A 25058-nucleotide genomic window follows, 5' to 3' on the forward strand; every position below is an offset into this window, starting at 1 on the left:
TCCTGCATGTTCCAGTACCTGTAAAACAAGAAAGGCTCTTTGAAAAAGTGAAAATTATTAACCTCAAAATATTTTTTTGAAAAAGTTTCTAAGGACAGTAAAATTGACCAGCTTTGGGTCTTGAATATAAAGAGAGGAAACCAACTGGTCTGTCTTTCTGCAACTGACAAACAATAAAGAAATTGTGAGGGAACCGATGTTTGAGAATTATGTAAATATGTGTATGGAATGATCAGTTCACAATTTGCAAAATATGAATGAGAAACCAGCTTCAGTTGGATCCCCCTGCCCTGCCCCAACATGCACAAATTTAGCAGAGTTGCAGTAAATAGGTTAAAGCAGTTTTTAATGCAAGAGTCACACATTTATGAGGGGGGGGGAGGGAAGGCAGCTTTCCATAGCTTAGCAGCTGCAGTGTGACTTATTCAAAAAAGCAGATCTTATGTAGCACGTAAGGTGGTACGGATTGTGGTGGCCTTTTTCTATGTACAGTCCTTTGATTTGCATGCTGAAGCCTTTACAACAGATCAGACCTTGGGTGCATAGCCTGTGGCACTCTCAAAGCTAGCAATACCTCCCAGACAATGGCAAAGGTATGGGTTCTTGTTTAATTGATTACCTTGGACAAGACTCTTGCCATAATCTGCCCCACAGCCCACATGGGACACACAAAGGAAGCCAAGGCAAAGAAAATACAGAATTATTTCACTTCTGACATCTTAACATTTAATGCTTCATTTCTTTTTCAGGGAATGTCTAAGAATTGACATTAAAAGTTTATTCTATTATTATTTCCTAAGAAACAAAAAGGGGGGTGGGGGGGGTGGGGGGAATCCAGGAAGACTCTGTGTGAGTTTGTATATAGTGTTCCTTGTTTTCTTCTTTCTTTTTTTTTAAATAGCAATGCTGAATGGTGCTTTCCTGGAACAAGCACTTTATCAGGCCAAGGAGATTGTTGTAAAAGCATCAGCATGTATTTGGCTTTAAATCTATGGTCAAGTTTTACTATTATTGGTCAGGAGGCCAACATGATATACTTCAAAGAAGGAACAGTCTTATGTAAAATACTGTAGCCGCCAGAAAACGAAGGGCTATATGCTTACATAAATACCTGTTCCTATGTTAATAAGTACTGTATGGACACAATCCATACATAATAAGATTGTGAATTCAAGGCATTCAACAGAATTAAATATTATTTTAAAAACACTACAAAAATTTGGAATACGCTTTATAATACTCAGCAGTCTCAGACTCAAAAATGGAAGTGCTACTTGCTTAAAACTGAATATAGCACAGAAGGGCTTAGTTACCAAAAAAGCAAAGGCAGTATAGCAATCAAAAAGTTATGCTGAAGAACGCAAAAATGCAAAACAAAGGTAAAAACACACAGCCACGGGCATATAAACCAACTGGCTGACAGTTAACTTTGGATCATATTTCTCAACTAAACCAAAATCTTCATAAGGCCTTCTCACCCTACCACGGGGCTCCTCCAGAGCAAGCAACTGCTTTGCCTTTAAAACCTTTTCAACTGTCTTGAGTGTCGAATGCAGAGAGTCAAGCCAATTAATGGCAAGGGACAGGCAGCTAATGATTTGCAATACACAGATGAATTCCCTCTTAACAAAGTCCAAGGCCTCCGATGACTGAAGAGTTTGTTCCCTTCAATCTCCTCCTCGTATCTTGTTGACCTTCAAGTAGGGAATTCAGATCCAGACCCAGACTTTCTTCTTTGCTCTCAGGCACAATTCTGGGAGAAATCTAAAACTGACAGTCTCTCTTGCTCTCTTTCTCTGTCTCTTTCTTTATCTCTTGCCAACCCCATTCGTTACTTTTGTTTTTGAATGACGATTTCTCCTCCTGGATGAATGGCTGTCATTGTTGCTTGTGTGTTTGGGTGGACTGTCTTCCATTCCTAACAAGCAATCAGGCACATACAGAAAAGCACATAAGAGATAATCATTTAATTTACTGTTTGGTTTGGTTTTTCAGTCAAGGGAAATTCTGGATTATGAATGCATATTGAAAATTTAGTTGAAACCAACATGCCATCTAGTGGTTAAGCTGCCTTCTAACTAATTTTACAAGTCATTAAGTGAGCTGATTATTGTGGAATACTCATGCGGCTACCTTTTAAGCAACACCATGAAAGATCTGCTGAACCTTGAAAGGCCAAGCTCCTCCTGGACAGATGTACTTAGTGTAATTTTATATATTACCAAATTTTATATAATTTTAAATATCATGGTAATCCACATACATTTTAATTATATCACGTTTTTGTAATGTGTATGCAATAGTATATAACCTAGATATATTTTTCTCCTTTTAGACTTAACTCACAGTTCTAGACAGGTTTTTTTTATAGATGTATTTTAAATATCATGTTAGGAATATATCAGTCCCATCACATATACAGGAGAGCATCTTTGGAAAGACACCACTGGCATCCTTCAACTATCTAGAAAGGCTGAAACAAAAGGTGAATTCTGGTGCTCCCTTCCCTGCTCCTGTTAATGTAGGTATGGAAAATGCTTGAATGCTATGATGTTGAGAAACTACTTTAATCATTCAAAGAAAATTCTTTTTTCTCAGAGTTTTTCACACTGTTTTGGTGCAAAAACCTATTGCTGAACACGGATCCTTCTGCCTGTTGAACATGGGGCTACAGCAACTATTTAAATTATTAAGTATATTTCTAGCACCTTCGTTTATTATTGCATAAAAGGTTTGGGAGTCACAATAACTCCAAAGGCCATGGAATAAGGTTTCTATACAGATGATAGATCTGACTGACCAGGAGCCACAAATGTTTACATAATAATACATTAGCCTTTAAAATTCCTCAAAATCTTCTGGAACTGACCTGATCAGGATAGTCCTCTAGAATTTCTCAATAGATAAAATAATGCATAGTTAGATACAGCTCTTGTTAAATCCCTTTAATTCTTGAGATAATTACAATAGACCCTAAGAAGAATATAGAAATCATCAGGCAGCAAAGGGTATGAAAGCAGATAGTGTGAATTCACAAGTGATTCATGAAAGCTTGAACTAAATGGAATTTTGGTGTTATTGATATGACAAACAAATATACCAGAGCAAGTGACAGTACCTCTAGTGATTTTAGGGTTATGCCAGGAAACATCCGGGATGTACAAACTATCTTCACTTTCTGACAATGTCTGTTGAGATAAATATAATAAGATATGTTTGATAATACTTGTAGCAAAGATACACTATAAGTTTAATAATTGAGATAACTAAGTTAGTATTTGGAATTCACTTTATTTCTTCTTCAAATATATAAATTTAATCAATGTGAGAAAGGAACCCTTACTCTCATCTGTAACTGTATGCAGATGACGAGGTTGAGCCTGAGGGAGGAGTCAAGTATGTTATATGTCACAAGTCCCTGCACGCTCACAAGAGATCTAAATCCAGCCCAACTTGAATGTCTTAATTCCTGCTCATTTCCCTTGACTTCCCCTGAGTTAGTAGCTCAGCTTCATGTAGAGAGCTTAAGCTTGCAATAAATCTTTATACTCATTTGAACTGCCTAAATCTCCTCTTGACCACAATCCTGTTTGACATCCTTTTGCCCTTCTGTTCAAACACAGATCACTGATCATTTCCTCTCTAACTGTACTCTGCAAGAAAAAGTACATGGAATGCAGAAAAAGAAAACCAAGAGCAGATTTAGACCTAAGAATTCTGCCTCAATCACAGAAGAGAGCTCAGAAATGGTGAATTTGCATGTTTGCACATCAACCAAATAACCATTTTCCTCCATTCTTGTAGTGCTTGGAACCATAAGCCTTCAGGAAGTTAAAAGCAGAGAATGAGAGCAATAGCCCTCTGACTATTGCTCCTCTGTTGCATATTGTCGCTGAACATTTTTATTTAATGTATGTATAATCTAGTCTCCCTTCCCCAAAATAGTAATAAAAATAAATTAAATTTAGTATCAAATTATGTCTCTATATGAAAGTTCACCTAAATGTCGACAAGTTATGGCTAACATATTTTAACATGTTTACCCAGAGGGCAACAGTCTATAATGCAAGAAATCTCTTAAGCCAAGTTTAGCATTTCCATAGACATTACCTTTTCTCGTCCGTAATGGTCTCCATACCACACCATCCCATACAAACACAGAAAAGTAGTAACCGCCTATAACAGAAGAAAAAGAAGATGGCCTTGAGTTGTTCTTTTAATACTTATTTTTAAAGGAAATTTATGCCCAACCTCTGATCGTATGACATGGCTTGCTAAAAGAGACAATGATGGTATTAAAAATGGAGGTCCTTTTCTACAGCAGTCGGATAAACTGCTAATATTGCAACAGTTTTTTAAACTAATGTGCACTTTTCCTTGTCTGACCTTGCTTTTGCTAGGTAATAAGGCTTCTTATGTATGTGTAGAACTATGTTTGAATCTAAAGTCATTTAAAACACTGAAACAAATACAGGACACTGTACTGCAACCCTTTATACTGACTTCAATATTGTCAGATGTTTTATGAGCACTGATTTTTGTTCTCTGTGCCGTGCAAATATATTTGGACAGCTAGCTTTCTAAATAAGTTAGGTCAAAATCAAGACTGCCTGTTAGAACAGATTCAAGAGAGTAACACAGACTAGAGCTTTGAAGACTGGTTACAAATCTACTTTTTCAGGACAAAGCACTCATTAACAGAGGAGTATCTGGTTTCACAATGCTGGCAATTCTGTGCTTTGAATGCTCAACTGCTAAAATGAAGAATGCGACTGAGAGACTTCACAAGGGCAACAATATGACAGAAGCTTTCTATACAACTGCACCACTATGCAGATATTCAAGAAGGAAAGCTGCAGATTGTAAGGTCTGTACTGGAAACCAGAAGGAAAGATCTTATTTCCAGTGAAAGAAATCTCATTCTGATCTCCTGCTGGCTTTTGGTGCCAAATTTTGGAATGATGCTGTGAATGCTCTCATAAAATGGCTATCAGGATGGACTTAGTTTACCATGAGGAAACAATCTTTACAAAGCACAGATTTATCAGACTTCAATAGTACCAATTTATTTTACTCCTGCTTATGTTATTACCTGAAAAAAATATGAATAGGGCTATGATTACATTTTATAAATTGTGTTGATCATGACTTCGATCCAAATAATTGATTACCCCTTTCATTGTAAATGTTTGCATTTTGGCCTATAGACTGTTGTATTTTTAATTTTTATTCTTATTTATTGTTTTTTAAATAATAAGCCACTCAGAATCTGCTTTGTGGTAGGATGTAAACATATAAATAAATATTGAAGAAATAAAGAAAATCTTTGTATACATAAATTTCAAGAGCAAATATAAGCAGGTTTTTGCATTCTGGTTGTTTTGAATTCCCACAATTCCTATCCTGCCTGGAGCTGAACAAAGTTGAAGTATAAAATATCTGCAGGATTTATTGTCTTTCATCCTGTCGCATGGGTCTTTCCCTGTTATGTGAGAGAATGAATATCTGGTGACAGAATGTGCCATTGTAGGTGTTGGTCTATATTAAACATTACAATCTTATTATGAATTTGTCAGCATGTATTTAGTAAAAAAAATCTAGTTATTTTGCTATTTAGCCATCTTAATTAACGAAGGCAACTGAAAAAGGTGCTATTGAGACAAAAAAGTGTTTCAGTGGAACAACACACCTATCTAAAATAGGTTATTGCTATCCTAGCAAAATTTGATATAACATTTACCTATAGCAAGGGAATAAAAATAGCATTTTTCCTGGTTATAACAACTAAGGAGTTAAAAACAACTTGTCTTAAATAGGCATGTGATTTCTGGGAGGTATTATCCCAGTAACTCTGCAAGATGCCAAGTTAAGAAATTGGGTTAAAATATAAATGTGTGCAACCTAAATGAAAAAAGATGCACTTACCACACAAAGAAACCAAAATACAACATACAATATTTGTGTTTTGGAGAAGAGATCTTGACCAAATTTGATGCACACAATAGCCTCAAGGAAACCAATAACTCTAGAGGGATGACAAAAAAAAAAAAAAAATCAAAATATATTGAATTTCTGTTTGAGACTCTATTTACCCTAACAATCTCAACTTATTTTTGGCGTATTTTGAGGAACATTTCTCATCACTGTCATGTTATGAATTAGAAAGCAAGATTCAGGGATCAGCCAAAAAAATACATCACACAACTAATTGGATCACAGTGTTTTATACTGAGCTGGCACTGCTTTTTTTCTTTCCTTTTCCTTCCTCAGTATACTTTCTCATAAGTTTATGTTGGCCTCTTTCAGTGTTTTAATAATGTAATATTTTCTCGCTCTGTAATGAAGCTAAATTATCTATACTGACCAGAATATTCATACCCATTTTTAAAACCTCTCTTCTTGATTTTCAACAGATGCCAATATAAAGAATCTGCTTTTCTTCTTCTGATGAAGTCTGCCAGGACAATAAAATCAAAGGCAATAAAAACAAAAACAACCAGTCTTGAGTTCTGTAGGCCATTTGTCCAGGAATTCCAATGCCTAGCGCAGTCTTCTTGTTGTTGGCAAAGATCCCATCCAGTATGGGTTTCTGTAAATTATATCTCACCATACTGTTTATGGGAGAGACACTCTTTACCTGACTCCTCTGATGTGACCTGTCCAGTATGGTTGAGCCTCTGGCATAACTCTCATCTACTTTACAGCAAATAACCACGTGAAGATAGTATCTCACTGGGAGATTACTGTTGTTATTATTATTGATTGTTTTATCATATACTACGAGCTGCCAAGAGCCTGCTAACTAGACTGCCTCACCTGTCAAAACATTAATTTGGTCTAGCACCTCTCCATTCTACATCATTTTAAAATCATTGATACTATCTAACAAAGATTCACTCCAGAAAGCAAGAATATTCTTTGACGGTGAGTCTTTTTTTCTATCTTTTTTTGTCAGAAGAATGAGTAATAGCTATTCTGAATATACTGACACGAGGCCCTGAGGGTAGATCAGAACAAAGCAAGTGATGACAGAAAAATGTTCCCAATTACCTCACGCCAGCTGAAGAAATCAGCATGTTTCTACCATATCTAAGCTTTTCCAAAAGGCCAGAGCATGCTGATTTAAACCCTGCTATTTCTGTAACTTCATAATATGAAAATCTTTTGAAAGGGTAACGTATTTTAGATGGGTATTGTTTCCTTTCCTCTCTTGTATTTGCATGCAAGAAAGAGTATAATGGTTTCAAACAATAGTCTGAAATAGGTCTAGATATCACACAATTCAGCCCAAGATTTCACATCTTTCTCCAACAAATGAGAGGACAGTTGGAGCGTCCAACAAGCAGCAGAAACCTATCCAGGTTGCTGGGCTGCCCTCTTCTTTAGCAACTGAAGTGGTTCCAAAAAAGAGAACCAAATCACATACTCTTGAAGGATATTTGGGAAAGGAATTCTTCCTCAAAGCTCAAAGGGTGGGTTTTTATATTTTTGCTGAAATCAGAACTCTGTTACAGTCCTCCTTACAAATGAGTACAGTACATAAAAGTTAACAGCAGAAAAACTACAAGTGTGAGAACTACAAACAGAAGTTTGACAAGGGGGTTGGATCATCCTCTCCTTCTTGCAGCCACTTACAGACATGGAAAACCGTATCTGGAGAGTCAAATGACTCCTCAGCATGGTATCCAATGGGGAATAGTAGCATGGAAAAAGGAAATTGCTCAAGCTATATACGTATGCAAAAACACAAAGTGAGTGTTATCCTATCACCACAGGCCTTAGAATTCTTTTTTATGCCATTGTAGGTCATACGGACACTACAAAATACATACACAAGAAGTAAAGTGAAGTATAGTGTCGTAAAATATCTTATTCACAAGAAACTTTCCAACCATATGATTTGAGGGGAATTGTTTCCTCTTCTTAATTAAATAGATTCACAGATCGTGAATTATTTTTAATTATGGTATATTAAATAAACTACCATTAGTAGTTTATAAACTATGTTTTCCAAACTGGAATGACCAAGCTTATACAATACGCTAGGCCAAAATTATCTGGTGGCTTAAAACAATGCATGAACCCAGCCAGAAAGTCAGATAATCAGAATTTCAAGAATTCTATATTCAACAACTTACCCAAATACCCAGCACTGAGTTCCTACTCTTTTGCACTGTGTGTCTGTGAGATAAGCGTAGTACTGCCTGTAACAAAACAACAACAACAACAAAATAATGTTTTAGAGAAATAGACAATGGCATATTAACTGAAAATTATTTAACTGGTTGCCTGTAAATCCGTTTTACAGGTAAAATTACGACTATTTTTTCAATGACTGTTTGAAATTACAGCCATGCTGAACAAATGGCACTTATGCCTAGTCCTAAAGGTATGGCTTTTGCCGTGCCCCTGTGGTCACATGATCAAAATTTCGGGGCTTGGTGGTTCCCTGCAGGGACGCTTCAACTCTTCCACACATCTCCTCCCATCTCTGCCCTTTTGCCCTGTACTGCAGCCAGCCACAACAGTACTAAGTCCCTGCCGCTCTGCACTCCACAGGCCCTGCTATGCCCAACTGCCCTTAGCCATCTTTCTATCTCTGCTGATGAGAAGCATCCAGCTTGATCCTATGTGAGGCCATTGCTGGCCAGGCCAGGCCGTTTTCCTTCCTCCAACAACAACTTGTGTTGTTCTCCAAACAGCATACCCCACTATCTCACTTCAGAGAGTCTTTGGAATATATCTGAAGTCTTCTGAAGCATCACAAGAATGGGATGTGCTATGTGGAATGCTAGGCCGCATTTATTTATAGGATAAAATCAAAAACTTAAAAATAAAGAACTATTAATGTTAGCTGCCAAATTAATAACTGTACAACGCTGAAAATGTCTAGATAACATAACGATTGATTTGTGCATTAATAAGACCTCTTCAACTGCTACATTAGGAAAAGGTTTTAGAATGGGAATTTTAAATTCAGCCAAAATTGAATTATTTTAATATGGTTTTTAAATTTGTCTTGTATATTGTTTTATTATGGCTGTTCACCACCCTGAGTCCTTCGGGAGAAGGGTGGTATAAAAATATAATAAAATAAAAATAAATAAATAAATAAATAAAAGAATTTCAGACAAATTAATGAGACATTAGAGGCAAGAACCACAATTATATCAATCTTGGATGGTTTTTATGATTTATCTCAATAGCAGTAGACTATAATCTGGTATATGCCATACATACGGCAAATTTTCAATTGTATAATACCTGTCTCTTTATTTACATTGGAGTAGATCTCTTTGGCATTCTAGATATGTATGCTAAACCATCATTAATGGTTTTTTTTCTGTAGCAGGCTTCCATCTCTACATATGAAGGAACTAGGTAAAGATTTACAATGATGAACGTAAAACAGCCAAAAATTACCTCACAGTTGGCGCTGTAATAATTCCAATGAAGAGAATTCTACACCAGCTTAAAGGGTGACTTGCTTGAAAAACAAATATATGTTTCAAGAAAAAGGTGTTCAACTCAGTCAACTAACAAGAAAGGCAGAGAGAAAAATCAATATATTCATCTGGACAAACAAGACAAAAATAGAGCCATAGAACAAGTTTGACTTGTTCCAGAACAATAATATATACTTAGATAATAAATGCATAGCTATTTAGTTATATAGTGACTTGGTTAGCTAATATATGGTATAAATGAAATCAACATATACAGCACTTAAGTAGCAGCGAATGAAGAATTTGCATTTTATTTCTCTCCATTAGAAGAATGAGATTTTAAATCGTCCCATTTTACTGATAAAAGAAAACACTTTTACTAAGGAATTGTGAAATTATAGATGTTCTGAAACAATACAAAAATTGGCTGATATGGGAGGGGGATGTGCCCGAGACTGGAAGCCCCATCCAGGTGGGATGCAGGCAGCGCACGAAACCATGCCCCCTCCGGTACATGGAAAAATTAAGATTAAGAATATAAATCTTCAATTTTTGCATAATAAAAGTAGGAATAAATACACATTTGTGGAAAAAATAATAAACATTCAATCATTTTAGGAAAATGCTAAGTAGTTGCATGTATTATGTAAGTATAGTATTTAAGTACAGGTAGCATTGCTTCCTGTATGAATAATTTGTGTACTTAGCTGACCAAGTCAGCAAATTATCTCACAAGGATCTCATAATCTTATTATTTCTTTTGTAAATACATTTCCCTTTGTATTTATCTGAAGAGAATTCTCAGGATTAAATCATTCCTTATATGCACATCTATGGCACTCCTGCTTTTTAAGAAATATATGTATATCTAACAATTCCCTGGAATTCAGGCCAGCAAATGGTATTATTTCATTTGGTTATGCATTAACAAAACAAATATAATCTGCTCCCCCGCAAAACATCAGCTAAAATGCCCTAAGCCTTCATTTGTATTTTACCTGCCATATGATCATGAAAAGGTATATCCCAGCTACACGTTGAAAGGAGGACTTGGGATCAAACCAGCGAACGTAGGTCCAGCTTGCTGGAGTGAACTGTAAAACAGCTCTCTTGATTTTACCTGTGGTGGTGTGAATGTCCCTAAAAGCAGATAAGGAGGAGATCAATGTTGTATTTTTGCTTAACAATCATAATTCAAAATGGTGTTATATATTATATATATTATGATATTGTTATAGATTTAGGTCGTTTAATCCATTAAGCAAGCAAGCAGTTTTCTCAATAGAAATTTGCAATAAAATACTCATTCGCACAAAGGATTTCCTCCCTAAATATATCAAAGCCCAAAGAAAAATTCCCTACGTTACTCAAACACACACTTTTACTAAACAATACCACTTTTTAAAAATTGCTTTAGAAGAAAAGGATTTGAAAATTCTAGGCCTTCCCACACAGTTTTTATCATTTGACAGATGCTCTTAGAATTAAGAATTAGAATTAAGGATAAGTGAATAGAAAAGTCAGTGATTATATCAATGTGAATGTTAGCATTTGCAGAAATTTCTATTTGCTTTTTATGTACACAAACAGTTTCCAAGTACATTTCAAGAGCCATATGTGAGGTTCCATTTCTATTCTACAACAGCAACTTTCATTCTAGACTCTTTCAATTTTATAGGACTTTCCAGTCCTGCATTCATATTCCTGATCCTGAAGATCTGACATCCTCTGGAACAGCAACAGTGTGGCTGAAGGAAGTGAAATTTCCCCTAAATTACCAGGATAAGAAACTTGAAAATATTCCTTTTTAATGTCTTTCACTATACCTGGGGCACAAAAATAACTAAGGATATCCACTATTATTTTTGTACTTGTCACAATGGCATTCAGGGAAATTTCTCCCTCTTATTTCTAGCAGGACACAATCAATAATAAAACTTCAAACACTAATTTGAAAATCATCTTTCTGCATTCTAGCAACTACAACATGAAATCAATTTTACTTCAAACTCTATGGATTTACTGTTACATGGATAAATGATTGTATAGTTACATAGTTGAGAAGTACTTCAAGAAAGACAGATCTGTTCTTCTAATTCTATTGCCAGGATAAAATACAAGGATTGTAACCAGAAAGGAAAATAGATAAAACAAAGGATCATATAAAGGGAAACCATTTTTTTTTTCAGGCACAGCTCTCAGAAGATAAGTCATTTTTTTAAAAATGCTCTTACACCAAATTCAACATAGAAACAAACAGGAAACATGGGAAACCATTTCCTAATTTCACCCTTCAACGGTATACTTAACAATAAGCAATATGAAACAATTCATTTTCATGCTCCAAGTCCGATCCCACAGACTTAATCATACAGTAGAAAGGACTTCCTTGAGTCCACTTATTGTTTGCTATTACCACCTCCTGCAATAATTTTTAATTTCTCAATGTAGCCTATATTTCTAAGATCTTCTGGTTGTCTCCCATCCAAGTTATATTCAGGTTTCATGTCTATTTATCTTTTACCAGGACCAGCCTCAATCAGCTAAATCAGGGGTGTCAAACTCGCGCCATCACGTGACGTATTGGGACTTTTTTCCACTTTGTTAAATTGGGCGGGGCCAGCATGTGACGCATCTGGCCCGTGGGCCATAAGTTTGACACCCCTGAGCTAACTTCTAATAAATTAAAAACTAATAACAAAGGTTTTTTTTTCCAAAATTTCTTAAGATTACTCATGCAAATGAATCTGTAGGTAAGTCCATATCTCAACATCCACTGATAGATATAAGTGGAAAATCATTCCAAATTACAATTCCTAGCGCAAGTATATGTAGTATTTTCAATAATAGAAAGAACATAAACATGAGTTTGAACACATCTATTTAATGGCCTATAATTAAATTATCCCTATAATTGGCAACTTTCACTATACAGGTAGTCCTTGACTTACAACAGTTCGTTCAGTGACTGTTCGAAGTTACAATAGCATTGAAAAAAGTGACTTATGGCTGTTTTTCACACTTATGACCACTTCAGCATTCCCGTGGTCATGTGATCAAAATTCAGACATTTGGCAACTGGCTCATATTTATGACAGTTGTAGTGTCCTGGGGTCATGTGAACACTTTTTGCGACCTTGTGACAAGCAAAACCAATGGAGGAGCCAGAGTCACTTAACAATTATGTTGCTAATTTAACAACTGCAGTGATTCACTTAACAACTGTGGGAAGAAAAGTCGTAAAATGGGGTAAACCCACATAAGAAATGTTTGCTTAGCAACAGAAATTTTGGACTCCATTGTGGTCATAAGTCAAAGACTACCTGTATTCCTATGAAACTCTGCAATATAATATCTCATTAAAACAATGTGTATTAGCTAGTACTTGAGACCTACTTGAAGCTTGCCCAGTGATAAGTCCTCATCTCCAACCAACGGCAAACCACCATGCCCAACCAGATGCCACCTCCATTACATAATAGGATGTCCAAAATAACTTGATCCCACCAGCATTCAGCAAAATTCGGCAGCAGATGCATGAAGAACAGCTACAGAATACAACAGAAATTTTGATAAATTCATTCTTATTCCTTTTAACATAAAAAAACCCAGATTTTGAAAATATGGGAAAGATTTTAATACAATAAATGAATGTGACTAAAGGCCAGCCTATAATTTCAGAAATAAAGGAAATTTATTATATTTGAATTTTAAAGACCCACTGCGTTCAAAAAAGAAGACAACTATAATATATTGAGTTTTATACATACACACAAATGTATGTATGTAGGTATACCAGGAGTGAAATGCTACCGGTTCGGGTCAGTTTACCCGAACCGGTAGTAAAAAATGCTACTGGTTCGCTGAAACCAGTAGTAGTAAAAAATGTAAAAAAAAAATGTAAAAAAAAAGACATCACATGTCGCTCAGCTGATCGTCGGAACTTTTTTAAAAAACCTTTTTTAGCATTTTTTTACTACCGGTTCGGGCGAATAGGTAGTAAAAAAATGCTTTAAAAAAGTAAAAAGAAAAGGCTCCAATGATAGCTGTGCCACATGATCATCGGAGACTTTTTTTAACTTTTTAAAAGTTTTTTTTACTACCCGAGCCAGTAGTAAAAAATGCTTTTAAAAAGTTTTTTAAAAGGTTCCCACGATCACGTGCCACAGCTGATCACACACACCTCCAGCGCTGTTCTACTTACCTTCCCAAGCCTCTTTTTGGTGTGCACTGCGCATATGCAGCTCGTGTTTGGTGCGTACTGTGCATTTAAGCGCACAGCGTGCGTTTGGTGTGTGGCGCGCATGCGCGGCCTGAAAACCGGTACTAAACTGGTTCAGATTTCACCACTTATGTATACACACACACGTTTAGTCTTGCCATAAATTATCATATGGTAATGATAGTTTATTTATTTAATGCCCGAAAGACAAACGTATTGTATTTTCAACAGTGTTCTATCCTTTTATCCATGGTATACCAGTAATTCACTGATTACCGTGGAAAAGGTTTGAAGGCTAGCTTCTGTATAAACTTGGATTTAATTCAATTAATTTAATATGCAGATGGATAACACAGAATATACTACCGTAGTAGTTAATATTGCACTCCTGTTATAAGTCTCAATATGCTCTAGAAAATAAGATTTTAACAAGTATTCAGAAGAAAAGATTGGGCACTTGGGAAGGATGTGTCAGAAATTCTTATAATTTAAAGAGCCACAGATTTTTTGAGACCTCTGTTGGATAAAATCACTTGGAGCTAGACTGTTGAGTTCAGGAATGAACCTGCTGAGTTGGCTTTAATGTGATCTATTGGACTACACTAAGGCACTTTATGCGGGACGCGGTGGCTCAGTGGCTAAGACGCTGAGCTTGTCGATCGAAAGGTCGGCAGTTCAGCGGTTTGAATCCCTAGTGCCGCGTAATGAGGTGAGCTCCTGTTACTTGTCCCAGCTTCTGCCAACCTAGCAGTTCGAAAGCATGTAAAAAATGCAAGTAGAAAAATAGCGACCACCTTTGGTGGGAAGGTAACAGCATTCCGTGTGCCTTTGGCATTTAGTCATGCCGGCCATATGACTACGGAGACGTCATTGGACAGCGCTGGCTCTTCGGCTTTGAAACAGAGATGAGCACTGCCCCTAGAGTTGGGAACAACTAGCACATATGTGTGAGGAGAACCTTTACCTTTACCTAAGTAACTTTAGCACAGGGCTGTCCTTGAAGAATACTCAGATCTGCAGCTGTGCCAATTCTACAGAAAAGAATTATTTATTTGCCACATAAACTAGCCATAGGAACTTCACATTTACGTCACATATATGAGTAGGTATCATATATGAATTTCTTTCCTTTATAAATGAAAAGGTGGACACATTTTGCCACATCAGACTCAGGCTGCCAAATATCTGTTCCTCCTAAGAGACAGGATAGATAATAGAGATTTCACTCCAAAGAAACCCCTTTTATCCCAAAGGTGTTTTTTCATATCCCTTTTATTTCTGCAACTGGTCTAGTTGCAATGCAGCTCACAGGATTCTTTGGCACATCCAATCATCAAGTCATGGCAGGTGCCCTGTGCATTCATCTTTTTTTCACTGCCTATTACCCAACCTACCTCTGTCAGCTCCCAGGTGATGCTAATAGTCCAACACAGTCCATAGCTGCGAATCAACAAAGCCTTCATTGCCCAGCCCCAGAAATGTCCAAAAGCAAATATGTCAAAATGACTTAGGATTCGTTCCCAGGTAATAACATGGCAATTCACAGCATATTCCTGTTGATGATTACAGAGAAAGGATGTAGAGAAGAGAGACAAATAAGGCAACAGACACCAACATTTATTTTAGAATAATTTTAGATGCAATAGAATACACTATTAAAATACATTCTTTTCTGTAGCTCAGCCTTGTTCAGAAACTCAACTATGTAGTAGGATAACATCACGAACAATTAGACAAAATTGACGAAGATGCCTCTTTATACAATATTAACTGACACATTTGCTCATAAAATAGAAACATGGCTTTAAAAGAAAAAGTGTGAGGATTAATCTAAATAATTCTGGCTATGACTAACAAAATTCACACCAAGATAAACTAGAGTCTTGACCAAAAATAATTATTCTTATTCTTAGATAAGATTAGGTTGCAAGTCAACCCTGCCAAGGCTGGGAGATTTTCCATCTTTGGTCCTGGATGGATAATTCTGCCCTGTTCAGACTCAGTACACAATCTGAGGGTCCTCCTAGACTCACAGCTCCTGCTCACAGCTCTTTTGGGTGGGTGGGGGCTTTGCACAACTGTATCACATGCACCAGTTGTACCTATTCATGGCCTGCAAGGCCTTGCTTATGATCACTCTTGCCTAAGTCATCTCCTGATTGGACTATTACAATGCACCCCATATGGAGCTGCTCTTAAGGATCATCCAGAAGCTTCAGCTGGTCCTGAAGGCATCGGCACAGGTAGTAATGGGCACAGTTCTCTATATTCATGTGACACTGATACTCCATGAGCTGCACTGGCTCCCAAAAGGCTTCAGAGTGAAATTCAAGGTGTGATCACCTTTTCAGTCCTATATGGCAGAGCTGTCAAGCTCCTGGCCCGTGGGCTGGATGCACTACGTGCTGGCCACGCCCATGCCTGGTTTAGCGAAGGGGGGGAAGTCCCAATACGTCACGTGACACCGCTGTGATGACGTTTGATACCCCTGCTATATGGCATAGGACCAAATTACCAGCAGGATCACCTGCACCCAAGAACATCTGCCCAGCCTTATGCTCCCATAGGGAGGGCATGTTTCTCATGTGAGCATTGCTATTTAATAAGACCTAGGAAATGGGCTGTCTTAGTGGCTGCCCTTCTGCTCTGAAATTATATTTCTTCCTTGAGATATGATAGGCCCCAGCGATGTTCACCTTTAGAGAAGCTGTTAAGATCTGACTTTTTCCCAGGTGTTTGGTCAAATTCAGTGGAGTTCCCTGTTATATGGTTTGGATTTTTTTTTCTGTTTGTTAATAGTACACCATTTAGAGTAACATTGTTTTATGTTGGGCAGCCCTACAAATAAAATAAAATAAAAAACCCACCAAACCGGCTACAAATAAATGTCTTTTTTCCTGCTTTCAGGTCGGCAGTCTTTAAACAGAGAAAGGCACTAAAGCTGCCGGTATCAGAAATCTGGCATCCAGTGGAATACTGCTACTAAGGCTTAGCAAAGATATATAACAGATGCCTTCCAAATGTACTGCTTGAAGCACTAAGATGCTTGGTTCTCTTGAAGAGTGGGCATAGCTGCTTCAAAGGCCATCTCAAACATACACTGCATGTATAGTGCACAACTATACATGCAAGGAACACTGGCCACAGTGGAACTATGAGAGATGCAACACTTAAACACTTGCAGAAGTAGATTCATAAGGATGCTTCACTCAGCCCCTGTAGACTTAGTTGTTACTTTTATTAGACGCAACATGCTTTCAAGTCTACAATCCATCCATCAAAAAAATGCCAACCACATTTTGATTTTGAAAGCAGAGGATATATTTGACTTAGCTCACTGAATATGCTCCTAAGATATTATTCTTTGTCGTTCCTCTAATTTTAGTTATTCCTTCTATATCCCTTTACATGAAAACAATACCACTAAATGTCTAAACCAGGGGCGTCAAACTCAAGGCCCGGATTCGGCCTGTGGGGTGCTTAGATCTAGCCCTTAGAGCCAGCCTGGAAACAGCAAAGGATCGGCCTGTGGTGCCTCTGCCAGTGTAAATAGAGCTCAGGGGGCCATGCACGGCACCCGGGCTCCATTTTCATTGACAGAGGGCTGCAGGAGGCCGTCGTGGCTGAAAACGGAGTGCGGGGAGGCCATGCGCGGCCCCCTGGGTTCCGTTTTCGCTGGCAGAGGGCTATCAAAAGGAAGGAAGGAGATTATGAGAGTGAGGGACGGTCTCAGGAAAGCCCTGTTTTAGCATTTGGCCACCACAGGTGCCCCCAACACGAGTCCTGTGTCACGCCCACCCTGGCCACAGCCACCCCCAGCCCTCCGAGGTCAAACACAACCTTGATGCAGTCCTCAATGAAATTGAGTTTGACACCTCTGGTCTAGAGCCTCTAGACCTTCCACTACATTTTTGTTTTTTTTTAATCAAATGATCAAAAGTCAACGTGATATATGTTGTGAGGATTCTGAATTATTTCCTAATTCTTCCAAAAGATTCAGGCATATTTTGTTTCTTATACATCCATAGAATCATAGAGTTGGAAGAATTGGAAAGTCTTCTATCCAAAGACCTGCTGAATACAGGATTCACTCTTGCAGATGATCATACAACTTCTGTCTGAAGAGATTTCACCACTTTAGATGTGGCCTGACAGCTCATGCAGTCAGGAAGTTCCTCCTAATTCTAGCCTGATCTTGCTTCCTTGTAGTTTTAATCCATGGGTTCTGGCTGCCCTTTGGGGGAATTAAGAATAATTCCTTCTTCTGTGCAACAACATTTCAGATATTTCAAGACTGCTATAATTTCTCTTCCTTAGTCATTGTGGGTTTTTTTTGTAAACTAAGCAAACACAAAACCTCTAACCACTCCTCATAAGTCTTGGTTCCTAGCCCTCCTCTGAATGTGATCCAATTTGTGACTGTCCTGTTTGAATGGTGATGCTTCCAATGGAGTTTCACCAGGGCAGAGCAGAGTAGAATAGAATACTTACTTTCTGTAATTGGGACTCCGTGTTCTTTTTAATTATCCCCAAATAGTATTTGTCTATTTAGCAGCAACTTCAAACTGCTGGGTCATGTTTGTCTACTGCTGCTAACTCACATCGTACTACGAAGATCAAGATACCAAAATGTTCACTACACACTAGCAGTGTACCCACCATAATGTCTGCTTCTCTTGTTGCATATCGTAGGTTGGGATCCAACCAATACATCACTGATTTCACTTGTTCAAAGTTAAGGAAGAGCAGGAATACCAGAAACAGAAAATAAAGTACACTCAAACCTAAAAGACAATAATACTTTTGGTGAATGGCTATTTAATGTACCACATGCAAAGGTAATATGCAAGCATACACAAGCAAAGTTCATCAGGAAAAAAAAAGATTAAAATATTTCACTGTCTTAAGGCTCTTAAATTAAGCTTCTATATTTTTATACCAACTCACAAGGTCACAGATTTTCTTTTCAGTCTATATGCAATGTGAAAAGAGAATAAGAAAGAAAAGGGAGCTTAGCAAAACATACAGAAGTATGAATACTAAGAGAAGAAAAAAGAAAGGGGGAAAGAAAATATGAGGTAATAAGGGAAGAAAGAAAAAGTCATTGACTTCCGACTCTTCTTAGCACAGTATAAGATAACAACATTACAACCTCAACTTAGTTTTACAAGTTAGTTGTAAACTAAATAACTTAGTTATTTAGTTAGTAAATAACTTGCCATTTCTATAACAACAGATCTATCTAATCGGCAAAATCAAAGTCAAAGTTTCATTTTTTTTCATCACAGACATAAAATCCAAAAGTGATATCCAAATAAAAAAAACATAAATATATTTTTCTCTTTGAATAGAACAATCAATTTAATCATTACTCCTATTTTTATTTTTATCTGTATTTTAAACATAGATAAAACAATAAAAGTTATATAAGGAAAAGAAGTATGAGCACTACTCTAATTATTTGTATAGCTTACTCATAGTCCTCAATCACATGACAATTCTGCTAGGTTGCTACCCAACTAATTACCAAGGAGAAACTGGACAAGGTGAGAAGGATCAGATACAAATAGAAAGGCAAACATTTGGAAAGAAAGAAGTCAAGAGCTATAATCCAGCTATAGCTGTTTCATTTGCCTGAAGATTATGTTCTTTCAAAAGGAACTTGACACTCAGCAGGTCAAGTTCTATTTTCCAATGTCCATTGCAAAATTCTCACTAAAGTGACAATACATAAAAGCCTTCCTCTGCCATCTCTCCGTCTAACACTAATCCGGTATCATGTCCATTCTCTTATTATTTCATGCCCAATGTTCCTTTTTAAGAAATCCAACATGCTCACGGTCGGTGAGGCTTAAAAGTTTGTGACTCCTTCTGAATTTGAATTTGACAAAATTGAAAGGACTAAAAGCCTATAATGTTTAAGGAGGATCTTAATTTATAAAAATACCAATTATAATAAAAAAACATCCAAGTATAAATTAATCTCCATTTTTTTAACCCTTGCTACTCTTGGAGCTGAGTTTTTATTTTAAATATCAGCTGTATTGTGAACCACTTTTAAACATTTTTTACACTTAGACTTTCAGAAATTATGTTATGTTTCAATGATTATATTGCATGCCATTCAGTGAACTTTTAGAAGAACCGGGTACAAGTAAATTATTATTGTAATCTATAAAAATATTCAATAGAAATTAATGTGTGAATATGTTATGTAAGTACCATCACAGTTGGAGCCTGCAAATTGTCTTATATGATGAATTATTCTAAAGCTGATTCCAAAAATTCTAATTGGTTTTATTTATTTATTAAACAAATTTATATGGCCACCCAACTCACAAATTGGTGACTTCTTTTCTTAAGAATATTAAGATTTTAAAAAGGAAAAACTTTCTCACAATACCTGAATATTATAACATACCTCTGCAGTAACAGAGAGGATAAAACATATTCTACTACAAAATGGATTGTTGAAAGAAGATACACAGAGATCTGTAACAATTGAAAGTTATACCTTGAAAATGACTTACCAAATACCATGCGCCATAATGCAGGGTGTGGACGGGTGAAAGGGCCTATAAAAAGAGAGTGTGATTACTGAAAATGGTCTGATGGTTAAGCATTGAAATAATATATCTAGCATTAAGGCTTATCCTCACAGCTTGATTGTCTTGATGCAAAGACACATTACTAACCATTTTGCAGAGATGTATGCTCATGACATCATTTCAATCTCATTTTCAGCCCATTGCTGAGGTACCCTAAGGTTATTGATTATATTTATATAGCTGCCCATATCACCAAAGGTGACTCTTGATGATGCACAATAGATAACACAGAAAATATTAAAAATAACAATTATAAATATAATAAGCATAGTAATAAGGATCCTAAGAATAAACACCATAAGAGGAGGAGAATAAGAAATCCACCCCCCCCCCCCAAACAATGGAGACAAATCCATTGTCCAATGGAGACAAATCTCTAGTTGTCTCCAAGATTACATGGCAACAATCTAAGATGCCTAGGAGAGGAATCTATAGATGATAGAGCCATGAATCTGTTCACCTACATCTGGCCAAACAATTGCTGTGGGATCACGGCTTTCCTATCTTACTCAATTTCTGGTCACTGAATTCCTATTGCCATTTTGTCTTAGTTGCACAAATGTTGGATAGTAAAATCCCACCATATTTAGTGTTTCCAATCAGCTGTCATTTCTCACCCCTCACCCCCTTTTTTTCTTTTGATATGGGGACAGGAGAAAATATATCAAGCATAGGAGTGGGGAAATAGCAGCCAAGATAATCAGGAACAGTTTTATAGGGAGAAAACCTCAAATCTGAAGTTAGGAAGCTCAGGTCTGGGCTCCAAATCTTTTTGGATTTTCAAATATCTAGACAAATACACCGATGGTTCCAATTATGGGATGAAAAATTGGTATATCTACCTTATACCTTAATGTGGTGCATTCCCCTTGAAGATGTTTCTATTGACTCCTGGCAGAAACCCATGCTGATTTTGAATGACTTAATATTTGACCTTGATCTTCATCTCTGAAAACTCTTTATCACTCAAACTTTCATATCTTCTAGAAGACTGGGAATTTGATATTCCAACAGGAAGAAAGTATACAAATGGGTAGTTTCCCAGCATCAGCTCACTGCATTTCATAGATAGAAATTGGTGGGGGTAGGGGATTCTGCCAACAGTTAACACTAGGAATAGACCACTTACCACCAATTGCTTTCAGTGTCGTGCACTAAAACTTTATGGATAATAATAGTGCCCAGCCTATTCCTGAGAATTAATAAAGACAGTGGCAGCAACACAATTTATGGTGATACTCCTTCCTCATGACTCAAGGATAGGAAGAAATTATTATCAAAGCATATTAAAGCAGCTGCTTGGACAAGCCCTTAGTTTGAAACTAGGGCAAACCTTAATAGCATATAAGATTCTCACTAAACTCATTAAAAAAATTCTATGGTTGCTAGCATGTTATTAGAATTTGTCAAAGACCTCTCCGAATTATTATGGTAACTAAATCCAAGACTTTTAGATCTTCAGAATAATCATTAACAAGTTAAGAGATGTTGAGCAATGTCCATTGTTTTACTTTTAAAACTAATCAAATATTTTTTTAAAAAAACAGCAAGTTAAGATCTCATTCTCTTCCACAAATAAGGCCATAATCTGCGAAGAAGTGAATATTCATTGGAGAAGATTGGAATGCAGAAGAGATAATTGTAATAATACATTTAATGGTTGATCAGGCTAAACCATTAAAAAAAAAACCTTACTAATGAAGCATGCATAATTATACTGATATTGGTTGAGGTAAGACATACACTAAAAGAATTCTGCATATATATGCGAGCACCTAAATATATCTACTATACATCTCTGCATATTTCATAGAAAAAATGCATTTACAAATCTATATATAATCCCTAGCCAAGATTGCCATTGGTGTGTGTGTGTGTGTGTGTGTGTGTGTGTGTGTGTGTGTGTGTTTTATTGGTTCATTTTTTCTTTAAAAACATAAAAAATTCCATGTCTATCTGAACAGTGTGTTTTGGGACATAATTTATTTTGAATAAATGTACAACAATAATCATAATCACACTATGATTATTGTTGTACATTTACTCAAAATTAATTATGTCCCAAAACACACTGTTCAGATAGACGTGGAATTTTTTATGTTTTTAAAGAAAAAATGAACCAATAAATATTAATCATAAAATAATAAAATTAGTTTGTTCATCTTACAATATTTTCAATATAATTTTTTATTATCTCCGTTTCCGTTGTTAAAGCGATATGGTCAAGTTTATCAATCTTATACTTGTCTCTATGAATGGCACAGTAATAGTTTTACTATTAATGGTTTTACAACCATTGTAAACCAATGGTTTTACAACCTGTTACTTTCCATATATGTTGGAATTCTACTTAGATAAAATTTTTGAGAATTGCAATCCCAATCCATTTGGAGAATGCTAGGATAAAAAAGGCTGTGCCATATTTCCTTTTGCCACAGTCATTCACTCACATGCTTTTTTTTTTTATTAAAAAAGTTTTACAAATACAAATTTTCCCATTTCCCCCCCCCTTTCCCTCCCTAACCCTCCCCTCCCCCCATGACTTCCCCAAGATGAAATCCAAATCCAAATCATATTGTATAATACTTTACCGCCCATCTATTCTACCCCGTGTACTATACATTTCTACATGACATTCAACTATTCTACCCCCTGTATACTATACATTTCTACAAACATTCAGCTAAAAGCTATCTGGTACTTCCTAGTTTGATATTTATTCTGCACATAATCTATCCATTTCTTCCACTCCCATGCATAGGTCTCTTGAGTCCGGTCTTTTAAATATGCTGATATCTTCGCCATTTCTGCAAAACTGCCCACCTTCAAAGTCCATTCTTCAATAGTAGGCATAACATCCCTTTTCCAATATTGACCAATCAGTAACCTAGCTGCTGTCACCATATACAATATCAATTTTGTTTCACCCAGTGAAAAGTCTACAGTTGGGTATATTTATTGGGTTTATTGGGTATACAGTTTAACTATACCCAATAAAAACAATTGAGGAGAAAATTGGAGTTTTTTCTTCAGAACATTTTGCATAACCCACCAAATTTTTATCCAGAAAGCCTTCACTTTCTTGCAAGTCCACCATATATGATAGCATCTAAACAATCACATCTCCAACATTTTGGTTGAACATTAGGATACATGCACGACAATTTCTTAGGATCTAAATGCCACCTATAAAACATTTTGTAAAAATTTTCCCTCAAATTCTGTGACTGCGTAAATTTAACATTCTGGACCCATATTTTTTCCCACGTTTCCATCATAACTGGTTCTGCAAAGTTTTGCGCCCATTTTATCATGCAGTCTTTAACCAATTCATTTTCTGAGTCTCTTTCTAGCAAAACGTTATAGACCCTCTTAATATGCATTGGGCCTTTCTCTTTTATCTGTCTTACCAATTCTTCTTCATGCAACATTAAACCAGTTTTTTGATCTTCTTTCCATCTCAATTGAAGTTGACTACACTGTAACCAAGTTAAATTAATCCCTTCTTCCAACAGTGTATTTAATGTCTTTAGTTGCCATCTGCCTCCATCCTTAAAAAGTATTTCTTTGTATAAACCCCCCCGAGTGACTTTATATTTATATTCCGTATGATATGACCAAGATCCAACCACAACGGTATTTTATAATCCCATTTAAGACGGTGCTTCTTCCATACTCTCATCAAGGAGTTTCTAAGTATATGGCTGTTGAATACTTTATCCACTTTATTTTCGTAAAATAAATATGCATGCCAACCAAATTCAAGGTCATAACTTTCTATATTCAATATTCCAGTCTTTGTCCTTCCAAACCAATCACTTGCTTGTGTCAATGCTGCTGCTTCATAGTACAGTCGTAGGTTTGGAAGTTTAAGGCCACCCCTTTCACGAACATCTTGCATAATTTTCAGTTTAACTCTCGGCTTTTTCTCATTCCAAACAAACTCACATGCTTGTCGAAGTGATACTTTGGTGTATCAAGGCTATAACTTGACTAGTCTACTAATTTTGTCCTAGGGAACTTCTTTAACACTCCGCTTATCCCTTGTACATTTAGTCAGCATGATCAAAGTTAAGGAATGTCAGAAATAAAATTTCTGTGACATCTGTAGGACATAGATTCTCTACTCATACTCCAAACATTCTCTTTCTTTGTATGAAGATAGGTTATTTCTACTGTATACTACAGTGGTTCTTATCAATTTGTGAATCCTTTGAATTTCAATACTTATGCATAAATATGATTTACATCTTGCCCTACCTTTAAGAATACCAAACAACATACATAGCAATCACTCCCTTTTTTCCCCACAGCAATCATATAGACATAGGTTGGGCTGAGTGAAATTGGCCCAAAGTCACCCAGCAAGCTTCTATAACTGAGAGTGGATGTGTTTCTGAGTTTTCCTAATGCTAGTTACAAAATTAGAGCTCTACCCAAGATCTAAAACTATACTTTCTAAGCAGATTAGAACCTGCTAAGAACTAGGGAGAAAGAACAAACAACTACAAAGCAAAAACAATGAGGGCAGTTCTTTGCAAATTACTGAGCTATGACTCTCAGCAGGACCCAGAGAGCCTTTTGATGTGATCATAGCATTATATACTAGCTGAAGATTGAAATCCTGAACATAATTTACTTAATGAACAAACAAACCTCTCAGACACATTGGGGCTAAACTGTGAGAAAACATAGGATTGCGTAGTAAAGGAAACAGCAATTTCATACCAGGCTAATTTCATTATTACTTGTTCCCTTGAGTTTAGATGTCTATTTTCAAGT

At 36.4% G+C, this 25058-nt stretch overlaps 1 protein-coding gene across 2 annotated transcripts in view; it reads right to left on the reverse strand.

Moving 5' to 3' along the window:
- Positions 1-329: 329 nt before the first annotated feature.
- PTDSS1 (phosphatidylserine synthase 1) overlaps positions 330-25058 on the reverse strand; it is a 33267-nt gene continuing 8538 nt past the window's right edge. The window contains exons 3-13 of one of the 2 annotated variants that reach the window (XM_070940443.1): positions 20199-20243; positions 18328-18452; positions 15063-15221; positions 12843-12994; positions 10445-10586; positions 9424-9536; positions 8139-8204; positions 5926-6025; positions 4111-4176; positions 3119-3188; positions 330-1918 (exon numbers count right to left, since the gene is read on the reverse strand). In XM_070940443.1, the coding sequence (XP_070796544.1) occupies positions 1809-1918; positions 3119-3188; positions 4111-4176; positions 5926-6025; positions 8139-8204; positions 9424-9536; positions 10445-10586; positions 12843-12994; positions 15063-15221; positions 18328-18452; positions 20199-20243 (1148 nt within the window). In that variant the 3' untranslated portion in view covers positions 330-1808. The remainder of the gene's footprint in view (positions 1919-3118; positions 3189-4110; positions 4177-5925; positions 6026-8138; positions 8205-9423; positions 9537-10444; positions 10587-12842; positions 12995-15062; positions 15222-18327; positions 18453-20198; positions 20244-25058) is intronic. The other variant, XM_070940444.1, reaches the window with a different exon arrangement.

Source organism: Pituophis catenifer, unplaced genomic scaffold, assembly GCF_029215685.1.
Source record: "Pituophis catenifer annectens isolate HBS135680 unplaced genomic scaffold, rPitCat1.0.hap2 SCAF_3, whole genome shotgun sequence".
In the NCBI taxonomy this organism is placed as follows: Eukaryota; Metazoa; Chordata; class Lepidosauria; order Squamata; family Colubridae; genus Pituophis; species Pituophis catenifer.